The sequence below is a fragment of the Plecotus auritus genome (assembly GCF_963455305.1).
Source record: "Plecotus auritus genome assembly, chromosome: 11".
Taxonomy (NCBI): domain Eukaryota; kingdom Metazoa; phylum Chordata; class Mammalia; order Chiroptera; family Vespertilionidae; genus Plecotus; species Plecotus auritus.
The window spans coordinates 1,683,113-1,695,560 of NC_137777.1; the positions used below are offsets into that span (position 1 = coordinate 1,683,113).

Consider the following 12,448-nt stretch of genomic DNA (forward strand, 5'->3'; position numbering starts at 1 on the left):
GCTTTCTGATGTAGCTAAACTTTCTCCAGCCCAGCGAAGCACCCCAACTTCTCTTTCAGGTAATTGTCAGCAACACAGCAGTAAATATCAACACGAAGCAGATTATTATTATAGATCATGCAGGGAGAGCAAAGGGTAAAATATTTAACTGCAGCAGTGTTTGACTATAATCTGTGCAGTGAGAAAACATGAAGTCATTTTCAAGGTCCACCATTTCTTACTTCTTTTCAGTCCGGTCAAGTTTCTAAGCTTTCTAAATCTCCGTTTTCTGGCTAATGAAAAGAAAATAGGATTCCACCGAGTCTCCTATCTACCCACTCCAGGACTTCTGTGAGGATCAAATGAGATGAGGCACAGGAAAACGCTTCACAGACATTTGGTTAAAGTGTGAAATATTTGCACCTGGCGATAAAGCGAGTCGTGTTCCTGGGCTGAAGAAACTCCTAGGAGGCTAGTTGCTAGGGAGAGGAAGCCGGGCATTATCAGGCACAGACAGTGACTGTTCCCGGGCTGGGCTGGGCTGTGGGCCGCATTTTGTGCCATGGGGTCTTGGCAGCGTTGGCTGCGATTTGGTGGGGTGTCGCTCCGGGATGGTGGCAGGGCCTGTGTCCCCCTTGGGGGAAGCCGAGTGTTGCTTTGTCGGCGCCAGGTCCGTGGTGCCATTTATTTTTAAATGGCCAGTACGTGTCATGGCTGCTCCTGTGTTGAGCGTCTGCTCCCTGGTGGTCAGTGCGCGTCATAGCTACCAGTTGGACAGATGGACACAGCCTTTTATATGTATGGCTGTTGTACAAATAAATGAAGAAAGCCTTAATTAAGGGTGCAGCTGAGACTGGGAGAGAGGCTGTGAGGCCCGCTGAGTTCACCTCCAGGCCCTGGGCTGGTGAGTGCAGCAGCAGGGCCGAGGGGGGCCCAGGGTACGTCCAGCATGGCTCCCAGACTTCCCCTTCGGTGATGACCTCATGACGCTCTCTCTGCTCTGATGCCCGTGCTAGTGACTGGACAGAGGCTTTGCGGAGGAAACATTTACTCCTGGGCTCATGAACCCCAGAAATCTTAGGAGAATTGTGTGAGCATGTGAGCTGTTGCCCTGGGAGAGACTGGGGCTTCCATCAGATAATTGAAGGGAGCCCACCCCCGAGGGAGCCAGTCCTTGTTAGATGGCGGACACCCGGTGCTCTGCAGCGGTTTGGGGCCGTGAGCAAAGGCTAACCATCCAGATGACAGGAACCTTACTTTAAATGTAATGTACCCCAAACTGCCAAGTCAAAGTCAAACAGATGCAGCTGCCTCCTAAATTGAACCATCGCACCCAGCAATTAAAATGTTTCCCCTGGCCTCCCCCACCTCCCGTCATCACAAGACACGTTTTGGTACGTGGAGGCCAGCCAGGTATTTGGGACTCTAGTTGGCATGAAATGTTTTCAACACACTATTTTACATTCGACAAAGCTAAAGTTTATATTATTAGGCATTCCTAATAGTCACATGGCGACAAGAGAGGGACAAGTGCCAATGTGAAGTGTAGGGTATGCTAACACAAAAAATGAATGTAGTTCCTTCTCGAGTTAGACGTGTGTGAGCAGTGAGTTGTAGAACAACGCTTAAGCCGTGTTGTTACGGTGAGCCCTCAGGTGACACGTGCAGGAGCAGCAGCGGGCGCTCAGTGCATGAATAAGTAGCAGGAAACCTTTGCTTTTGTGTGTAGTCTTGTGGCAGGCATTCTGCTGGGGTCTGAAAGGGACAGCCAGCTAAGACGGGGCCCTCCCCACAAGCTCTTTCAGTCCGCGAGGGAGAGCCGTCAGTCACTGATCACAGCGCGGGCGGGTGAGGCCGGGATGGGGATGTCCCAGGGTGGTGGGATGGGTAGTCACCTTTCTGTGACAGCTCCGTTCCCCATTTCTTAGTTCTCTTTCTACCTATGGCTTATTTTCCCATGGTTTCTGATAGCCTGTTACCCAATTTCCCATAAAGTCAGCCACACAGACTCATCTGTTCGCATTGTATTTCTGGGATACACTTTCCTAGAGGTCTCTGTTGTCTTCTTTGCCGGGCCGGGTGCTCCTCTGCCATTCACCCGGTTGTCCGGATACTCCTGTGCTCTCATCCCGTGGCTTTCTCCAGAGCTGGGTTTGGTTTATGTTACCTCATCCTTGTATTTCTTGGCCGACTGCTTGTTTTGGTAGGGTACATCACCCAGCAGTGGATCCCCGTAAAGAGATGGCGCAGTGCCTTTGGGCTAGGTCAGTGGTCGGCAAACTGCGGCTCGCGAGACACATGCGGCTCTTTGGCCCCTTGAGTGTGGCTCTTCCACAAAATGCCACGTGCGGGCGCGCACATACAGTGCGATTGAAATTTCGTGGCCCACGCGCAGAAGTCGGTTTTCGGCTCTCCAAAGAAAGTTCAATCGTTGTCCTGTTGATATCTGACTCTGTTGACTCATGAGTTTGCCGACCCCTGAGCTAGGTGAAGACAGCCTCCACACCCTGCTCTGGACCGGCCTGCTCCAGCTGGGCCTCAGTCCCACTCCTGGTGCACAGCTGCGGCTCCAGAGCCCCCCTCCCCCTGACCCTGGGGATTCCCTGTCCTTAGCTCTGCTCCGTTGGAGCTCATGTGCTCTGTGCCCCATGTCTTCCTCAGATTTGTTTCTGCTCCTCACATTTTGGTGGCGACTTTCTCCAGTGGCTTTTTGAGATAGGATGCTTGGAGGGAAAATGTTAGAGACAAAATGCATGATTGAAACGGTGATTGATAGTTTGTATAGTTTCTCTTTCCACTTTCTTCCTTTCTCTCCCTCCCACCTCTTTCCTGTCTCCTTCCTGCTCCCCTCTGACATGGGTGGGGGGACTTGGAGACTTCACTGTTACATGCGGACCGGGATGAGCTCCACCTCTGTTTTGTAGAGCTGGGCTGGGTGCCTCAGTCCAAAGACACAGCTTTTTCAGGGAATGACCCTCCAGCCTTCTGTCCGGTGAGGAGAGTCACATTGGAGGCATGGTGTTGAGTCCTAGCTGCGGCCCAGACAGCCTCTACCCCCAGCTCTGTCTGTGGTGCGGCCAGGTGAGCCTCCTGGGGCCCCGCTGGGCCCCGCAGCGGTTCTCCGTGTTCCACTGGCGTGGGCCTGGCTTTCTTGGCCTGTACAGTCATTTATATGCTTCCAGTCTTTGTATAATGGGTTTCCTCCACGTTTTTTCTCCTGCTTTTTAAAAAATAATATATTTTATTGATTTTTTACAGAGAGGAAGCGAGAGGGATAGAGAGTCAGAAACATCCATGAGAGTGAAACATCCATCAGCTGCCTCCCGCACACCTCCCACTGGGGATGTGCCCTCAACCAAGGTACATGCCCTTGACCGGAATCGAACCTGGGACCCTTCAGTCCGCAGGCCGACGCTCTATCCACTGAGCCAAACCGGTTAGGGCTCTCCTGCTCTTTTCCTTTGTTTTGGTCTCTCTCTTCCATGTTAGAATTAGAACTAAGCTTTTCTTATAATTTCCAAAATTTTTGTTCCTTTTTTTCCTTTCAGTTCTCCCTGTGCTGTTTTAAAATAATTTTTAAAAATACCTCTTTAGTATAATTTTAGTGGGGGGTGTGTGTGAAATAGATCTGTATATTGTATTGCCATATTAATTTGTGATTATTGATATGTTTCAGTAGTTTTCAGTTACTTCACATGTATTGTCTTAGCCAGGATGTAGGTTTGAAGACAGGAATTTGACGTCAGGTTTTTTACCCCGCATTCCACGGAGAGAGGTGGTAGTGAAGCTGACTGGGTGGTGACCACAGCAGGCCTCTGAGAACACAGCGCCCTAAGGTGTCTCTTACGTGCAGTCTCTCTTGGCAGGTTCTCCTGGCGGCTATGGCAGGAGGAGCGAGAAGCTAGTGTTTCCGCACACGGTCGTTGACTCCTCCACAGAGCTGCGGGGCCTGGCCGTGAGTATCCCTCTCTTCCACGCTTGTGCCGTGGTTTTTCGTTTTATTTGGTTTTCCTTCACCTGCCCTGGGTGACGGTGACGCACAGCAGAACAGACCAAAGGCATTGATTTGCAGAGCAGGGGAGGGCAGAAGTGCGAGGTGAGCGGTGTAGTGCCCTCTGTGTGTACACACCTCACACGCGTTTTCTGAGGTAGGCAGCAGCATCATAACGGGCACCGTGCTGCTCGTCCAGTGACAGCGCGCCTTAGAGCAGTGCCCGGGGCCCAGTGAACATGCTCAGTCACAACGACTGCCTGCGTCCCCACAGTGACCTGGCAGTAGGGTCACTTTTCCCATTTCATACTTGCGTAACCAAGGTACACAGGGTTCAAGGTTACCAAGTTAGTAACCGCCAAGCTCGATGCACACTCCGTGGCTTCCGCGTGTGTGCTCTCTACTAATAGCCATTCTCGTGGGCCTGGGACGCAGACGTGGGCCCCGCTTAGGAGCTCTTCACTGACACCCAAGCCCGGCTTTCTCCTCGGACAGAGCGTGTAGTTCTGGGGCCTCCTGCCCGGTGGGGAAGACGCTGTGAGACGTGTGCAGTGTGCTCAGCACTCACACCCAGTAGCGACGGCGATTCCGTGGGTCTTCCCCATTCTAACGAGGAAAACAGCCCGGAGAGATGGGCTGTTTTGTGATTTGCTAGTTTGGAACTTGTCTTTGCTCACAGGTGGCAAGTTGTAGAGTCGAGATTCTGTCCTAGTTTGTCTGAGCAGACTGCTCTTTCTGTGCGTTAGTGGCAAATGGAGGACAGATAGCTGATAGAAGATTGGTAAATCTGGCTGGGGTGTTTTACCAGCTTGTTGGTGTGGTAAAAGCCTCATGAACTCGGACTTCATGGGCCCAGATTCAGAGTGCTTTATAACTTGTGCTGAACGTGGCTCTGGCAGTGTCTTTGTCTTGGACGTCCGAGGGGCAGGGCCCTGGACTGTTCTTTTCATTTCCTTTTGAGGGTCCGTTCACTTTCCTTTTTTGTTCTTCTTTCTCCCCCAAACCTTCTTCTGTTCCTGCAGAGACTAGGTAGGAGGGAGAGGAAATTGTGTCATGCAGGTTCAGTTTCCTAGCGAGGCCTGGAAGCGTGGCTCCTGTTTTTCAGTCCCCTCTCGGTCCTGGCTGCGGGAGGGCCTGCTCTGTGTACGCGCTGGGCTCGGTGTGATGGTGCCGCGGGGGGAGCAGGTCACAGCCCAGCTCCTGGCTTCCCTGTGGAACTCTCCTCCCAGTCCATAGGATGTGTTTCTTTGTTCAGCAGTGTGCTTTGTGTATTTGGGGGTAAGTCTGTTCTGAGAGTCTTCGAGGGCAAAGATTGTATTTCATCTCTGCATCTTTTCTGCTTAAGCCACAGTTAGTTTCCATTAAATGCTGAACAAAGGACTGTTTAATGCTTACCACAAAGTAAGTTCCCTTTTCTTAATAGATCCGAACAATTTCTCCACATCCTTGCCAACACTAGTTATTTTCTGTTTTGTTTTTTACATAGGGATCATCTGAATAAGTATGAGGTTGGTTTTAACATCATAAAAATTTTGAGTAGAATTATAAAAATTACTGCATAAATTTCCTGCTAAGTTGGAATAGTATCTGTCAATACCAATAAGACAAAACCAACTGTGTGTGGGGGGGGGGGGGAGGGCAGCAGACAAAGAAAAGCGGCCACTGTGTAGCTGTGTTCGGAAAGAGAAGTTACTTACGTCTCCTCCTGCCGCTGGAGCAAGGCATGGTCCGCACCAGATGCTGCTGCTGTTTCTGGAAAACAGAACGGAGTCAGATTGTAGAAACAGTTTGCTCTTTTAAGCCACCACAAGGGATGGTTTGAAATGTAGTGTTGATTTTTCCCTCTTCCTGGCTGAGAAATGTAGGTGTAGGAGGGACTCCCATTCACCACCAGGGGCCCTCCTGACACCAGCATGCCTTCCTGCGACAGCGTGCCTCCCAGCCATTTCTCACAGGCAGCCCAGGGTCCCTCTGCTTCCGGATCTGACAGAGAGGCGCAGTCCTCTGATGCTGGTGCTGTTTGCTAGCTAAGGTGAGTGGTCACACCAGGGATACAATGGATTTATAGGTAAAAAAGAAAATGGATGAAATGCTCAAGTTAGTTAGGTGTGTACATGCATGTTCAATAAAATAAAGTTTTATTTGAGCAGTGTCAACATTAAAGTCAATACCTACTTGACTCTCTTTAGATGTTTGTGTTATTTTGATCAAAAACAAAAAGCCCTCTGTTTTATGACATACATAGTTAGGCTGAAATGTTTGCGGCGTTCCTTGGCATGCACTGTGTCATCACGCCCCTCCCAGTATATTTGAAAAACTAAAGTGGCATCTGACAGCTTCAGGGCTGTTTTTTTTTCTCTTAAACTTGATGACAAGTAACCTCCCAGTAGTTTCTAAGCCTGGAATTTAGCTTTGATGTCCTGTATGGTGAAACAATTAGATAGCCGCTAATTAGTGTCTGTGAAAGTGCTCTGGCCCAGTGACTTTCAGCCTTTTCCATCTCATGGCACATACACTCATTACTGACCTTCTGGAACACACCAAAACATATGTCACATTTTTTGCCGACCTGACAAAAACAAAGTATAATTTTGATTCATTCAGCCCGGACGGCTAGTGTTACGTTGACTGCCGTCATGTTTAAATTTGACAGTCTACGGGAAAAGAGGGCAGTCCCTGACTAAATGGTCAGGTGCTGCCCGATTGGAGCACCTCGCAGCCCGGGGAAAGCCTCTGCCCCGGTTCGGGATTGGTAGCTAAGAGCACGTCCAGAATCCCCTGCCTTGGGGTGGCGCGTGCCTCGGTGCGGCGTCCCTCCGGCTTCCCTCCGTGCCGTGCTTATTTCCTGGGCGTTTTGATGCGCTTCTCTGCCACCAGCCACGAGTCCAGCCGGCACGGCGATGGCTTCGTCTCGTTTGTGCTGGGGCGGGATTGCTGTCACCAGGGGACTGTCGCCTGAGAGCAGGGTTTGGTGAATGTGGGTGTTGTGTAGGCCCCCGGGAGCAGCTCGCCTGTCCCGGGCTCTTGCTGTGGCGCGTCTCTGCTCTTTCTTCCTTTGTCCCTGTGGCCCTCCCTGGCTCAGTCACCCTCCACAGGCCGAGCAGGGCCTTCTTCCTGACTCGCTCTGCAGACCTGGCAGCAAGCGAGGTAGGCGACACTCGGTGGTGGGTTAAGTGTGTGGTCTGGTCTGGCTGGGGTCCGAGTGCTGGAGCCTGTCCTAGCTCTGCCTCTGACCAATTAGCTGTCGTCGTGGGTATGTACTTCATCACTCTGTTCCTCCTTCCCTTCACATGCCACGTGGATTACAGCATCCTGGACCTCCCTGGCTCTGGGAGTGCCAATGGAGAGAACAGGCGAGGAACACAGACCATGGAGCTGACTGCCGAGGCGGAGTCCTCCCAGCTTGCTCCTTAGAAGCTCTGTGACCTTGAGCAAGTCGCTTAGCTCTCTGTGCTCCCGTTCCTTCATCTGTGAATCGGTAATGGAATCTACCCCCTGGGACTGGCTGTTAAAACTATATGAGTCAATGTTGTGAAAACACTTAGAACAGGGCTTGGCATGCAGTAAACAGGAGCTGGGTGTCATCATTATCTCGTCCTTGTCATTGTGTTGGCATTGTCATCAGTGTGGCTGTTTTACTCCTTTGTGACGGACACGTGGTTGCTGTTCAGTAAGTGATAGCTGTTGTCATCATCCTCGTTTTAAGCGTGGACAAATGGAGGTTCAGGATGGTAAATACTCACTCAGCATTTCTCATGCTGGATCTTGGGGGCCGTGCTGTCAGGGTTCTGGAACTAATCCCTGTGGATACTGAAGGAGGACTGCACTTAAGTTTTGGGGGAGTCAAAGTTATGTGTGGATTTTCTTTCTTTAGAGAAAGTGGAAGGGAGGGAGGGAGATAGAGAGAGAAACATCTTTGTGAGAGAGAAACATCAACTGATTGCCTCTTGCATACACCCTGACTAAGGCTGGGGATCGAACCTGCACCCCAGGTATGTGCCCTTGACCGGGAATCAAACCCATGACCCTTTGGTGCACAGGCTGATGATCTAACCATTGGGAAGACTGGCCAGGGCTGTGTGTGGGTTTTTGATTCTGCAGGGTTGGTACCCCTAACCTCGTGCTGTTCAAGGGTTCTGCTGATGGATGCTTTGCGCCAGGAGACAGACGTCAGGATGACTAAGGTTTGTGTCTGAGTATCTTCTTTGTAAAGAAAAGTCTTTCAATTGAGACCTGTTAAGTAGGACTTAGCAGAGTTGCTTTTAACTATACTGATACTATAAAGAGTTTGTTTTTAAAATCATAGAATTTTGCCCTAGCTGGTTAGGCTCAGTGGATATTGCATCAGCCTGTGGCTGAAGGGTCCCGGGTTCGATTCCAGTCCAGGGCACTTACCTTGGCTGCAGGCTTCTTCCCGGTCCGGGCCCTGGTCTGGGCGCATTGTCGATGTGTCTCTCTCACATCAGTGTTTCTCTCTGTCTCTCCCCCTCCCACTCTCTCTAAAAATCAATGGAAAATACCCTCGAGTGAGGATTTTAAAAAAAATTATAGAACTTTTAATGAATGCTGACCTTTATAAATTAGCATATAGAATTCGTAAGTCAGAAAGCATGAAGGACTGCTTACCTTTTTTACTTACGTTGCATTAACTGTAGGCTGTGCCAGTTCTTTTCAAGATGTCACTGGCTGGGGAATTGAAAAGCATAAGTTCTTAATATTTGGCAAGAAGAAAATACGAGGATGATACACCGCCAAGCTGCCTGGTGCCCGGGGCATCGCTCAGCTCTTTGGCCGCGGGCAAGTTGCTCGACCGTTCTGAATCTCAGTTTCTTCTTCTCAGTGATGGGATGGTCTTATATAAAAGCATGGGCACAGGCGAGCCGCTCTGTCCTGTGGTGGTGGCACCTGTTTCCTGTCTCCCCTCCCTCCCCCCCACCTCTCTCTCTGCTCTTTTTTCTTAGTGACTTGATTGGTTCTTAACGTTTCCATCTGCTGCTTCCACGGGGTCTGCTTCCTGGCCTGGAGGGATTTGTGATTCCTTATCTGTGGTCTTTCTAGCCACTCAGGCCCTTGTATGTCTGGAGGTGATATCTGGCTATCACCAAAGCTTGACGGGGTGGAGAAAGCTGCCATTCACTGGTTCTTCAGCGTCAGAGACCGGCTTCGTCTCGTCTTCACTCTCCACACTCCCTTTCTACACCTGTAAAGCTCCATGTCGGCCCCGCCCGCCTCCACTGCCCAGCCTCCGCCCCTGCCTTCGCCCCAGCCTCCACTGCCCTGCCTTCGCCCCAGCCTCTGCCCCAGCCTCCGCCACCGCTCGCTCGCTTGCTCGCGCCAGCCCCTCTCTGCACAGGGGCTGCTTAGCTCATGTCCCTCCTGAGGCGGGTGTGTGTGAAGACGCCTGGCTTCCTGGGTCACGGGTGGGCTCAGTGACCTCTTCCTGGTGGTGGGACCCTGTCTTCACCCATGTGCTAGCCCCGCTTTCGCTGAGAAGACGTGAAAACGAGATGTCATCCGCACTTAGTGAGCAGGACGTCCGGGACTAGGAGAGGAGCTTTCGGCTTTATCTTCTGGAGAGTCCTAGCTCCGAGAGACTTCAGGTGGCGAGGGTAGTCTGTGCAGTCTCCTACCTCCTGGTTCAGAGGCAGCCCCGCGGCCTCAGGGGTCTGATCGGACGTCAGACTTGCTACTCCAGGGCGGCAGTAGGCCTTACGTCCTGCTCTCCTCGGAAGTGGCGGAGCCGGCGCAGTTTCATGTATTCGAATTGATCTGTCTGCTGTCTCTTCTGTTCTCTTTCTAGCCTGCTTGCCTGTGTTTTTCTGGAGCCCCTTTTCTTCCCAGTGTTGCCTGGGTCAGAGTTCACCCTGGTGACTGATGTGTTTTCACTGGGGCACATACAAGGTCCCTTGAGCCTCGCTGCGGTTAGGAGCCTGACTGTGAAGCGTGGAGACAGAGCCATCATCAAGAGCAGCGTGTTAGGAGGGAGACAGACTGCGCGGGCATCCCCGGACACAGATGTGCCTCTTGTTCTCAGCCTTGGCTCAGCTCGTTTTCCGAAGGCAGTGAACGCGTAAAGCCTCAGTCACGTTCACAGTTAAGTAAAGCACTTGGTTTTTTTGTTAGTTCGTGGGATCGGCTACTAACAAAATGACTGTATATTTGGAACCTCTGCTCAGGAGCCTGGCTGCTGTGACCCTGCTGCTGCGTGGGGTGTTGAGATGGCTGCGTTCTGAGATGGCCTTGACCCTCTCTCAGCTCGAATGCATGAGTCAGCAGCGTTTCATTTTAAGACATTGCTAGTAAGCTTGTTTCCGCGCTGCTTCTCCAGTGTGAGAGTCTTACATTTTGAAGCTAAGAAAGGCGACCGAGCATTTGGATCCCTCGAGATTCCTCAAAGCTAATTCTGAAACAAGTTGGCACCCTCAAATTTCTGTTTCTGTATGTTTTCTAGATAGTTTTATACATTTACAAACTTACTATGAAAGTATCAATTTGGAAACATATTTTACCTAAAAAAGATTTGGGTTCCTATGGACATATATTTATTTTACAGCCTGTTTTTTTTAATGACAATAAGGATTTTGTTTTCAAAATGATTTTTATTTTATCCAGGTAATTATTTTAACTGTAAGGTCCGAATTAGGCTGGAAAATGCCCAAGGCATGACTTTGAAAACAGCAGTGGTCTGAGGTGGCCTGTGCAGACATGGGCTCTGTGGGGCTTGATCCTCAGCTCACTCAGTGCTGGGCTCCGGGCCGTTGTGTCAACAGGCTGCTGGACGAGCTGACCAAGGCTGAGATTAGCATATTAATAAGGGGCTGGCTGCTGGCCTGCCTCCTCCCTCCTCCCCTCCTTCCTCCTCCCCTCCTCCCCTCCTCCCCTCCTCCCTCCTCCTCCTCCTCCCTTCTCCCCTCCTCCTGCCCTGAATGAATCTAGGAACACAGACCCGTGGGCTCACGTTACTGGTTACTGGCTGGTTTCTTTCTGTTCGGTGGCCTAATCTGGCCAGGATGGTCTGTTTCAGATTGCGGAAGCAGGAGGAGACTGTAGCAGAGGCATTCTTCAGCGGCTGCGGGCTGCCCAGAAGCAGCACCTCCCGAGTGTGCCTCGCGCTCTGAGAAGGAGCCAGGGAAGCTTGGTCTCCTCGCGGATGGAAGCACACGCTGTGGGAGCGCTGACCCGGGACTTGGCGTGCGGACTCCGGGCTTGGTCTTTGTAGCGCTGAGTTGATGTTGTTGGAACTGGCGGGCCGACAGGCCCTGAAACCAGCAGGGGCCGGCTGTATGGAGAAGAGCGGCTGTAGCCCATTCCCAGTGTGTTGGGCTAAAGGTATAAATAACCTAAAACGCGGTTTGGCTTACATTTTATTTACATTCACACTTTGCACTAAAACGGTAGATAAGCGTTTTGTAGAATTTATTTCAAATAGATTTGCAGTTAAATTGATGGGAAAATGAACATTGATGTGGCATGGGTTTGCAGCTACTGCAGGGAACCAATTAGATAGCTTTTCAAATAGTAAAAGGACTTTTGTGGAAATGCATTTTAAGTGTGTAAACTATCTTTTTTATATGCTCTGTCCTATGTCTCTTGAAGTTGTATGTTTTATTCTGTATTTTAATCAAGGCATCCATATCTGTTCTATGATGTGGAAATGTTAAAAGAAAAATGAGACTAATTTTAACTTAAATAAGACAATAGAAAAAGAAGAGTAGCATGGATTTTCTTGTTTTAAAAGTTGGTTACCCTCACTCCCTGTAAAGATGGTATATTTATTTAACTGGACACTCCATGGTACTGTAAGGTGGGCTGATCATTAAGGGTCAGTAACACTCTGAATAGACAGCTTTCCATTCCTCAGTTGTTAGGGCCTTTATATATATAAAAAATGTAAATAGAAAATGTAGCATTTTTATTATAATATTTAAGGCAGTATTTGGGGAGCATGCTTAGAAGTTAAAAATGCCACAAAATTCATGCAGAAGTAAGACCAAAACCTTTAGCTGCTTTGCTTAAATTGGAGTGAATATGCAGCCTGGAGACCAGTCCGTAGGGAAGAAGTTAATGAAAGTATTCTTATTTTAAAACATACTCTTTAAACATTAGGGGACTGCACTTCGGAGATATTGTTAAAGCAGGCTCCTGTGCTGGCGAAGAGCGGTGGTACTAGACATGTGCCACCAGGAGATGGCTCGGCTCCAAACCACAGTGGCATTGTTAAATTGGCTTTCCTTTACGAGGGCCCGCTAATGTTCTGTGGATTCTTCCCTAGGCTTCTAGGCATCTAACACACATGACATTAGGACGGTTCTAGTGTGGTGCTCTCTGAACAGAGCGCCCGTCACCTTGTTAAATAATTAGACAGCCAGAGTAAAGATTCTGCCGAGTTAATTCAAGCTCTTGAATGTTAAAGGGCTTTGGGTTTGGGAACTTTGGAAAACTGGGTTTGGGAACCTCAGGACTGCCTAGTATTATTGA

General features: G+C 50.0%; 1 protein-coding gene across 22 annotated transcripts in view; it reads left to right on the top strand.

The window, feature by feature from the left end:
• Positions 1-12,448, top strand: part of PTK2 (protein tyrosine kinase 2) — a 118,666-nt gene that overhangs the window by 12,315 nt on the left and 93,903 nt on the right. For 11 of the 22 annotated variants that reach the window (XR_013959316.1, XR_013959317.1, XR_013959318.1 and 8 more), the window contains exons 1-2: positions 9,771-10,063; positions 10,995-11,299. The exons of 4 other annotated variants lie outside the window; for them this stretch is intronic. Coding sequence is in view for 7 of the 18 variants with exons in the window: in XM_080646566.1 (XP_080502692.1) it covers positions 11,200-11,299 (100 nt within the window). In the remaining 11 variants the exon portion in view is untranslated. Of the gene's footprint in view, positions 1-3,845; positions 3,935-9,770; positions 10,064-10,894; positions 11,300-12,448 lie in introns of those variants that run through there. 7 more of the 22 variants (XR_013959313.1, XR_013959314.1, XR_013959315.1 and 4 more) reach the window with 3 other exon arrangements.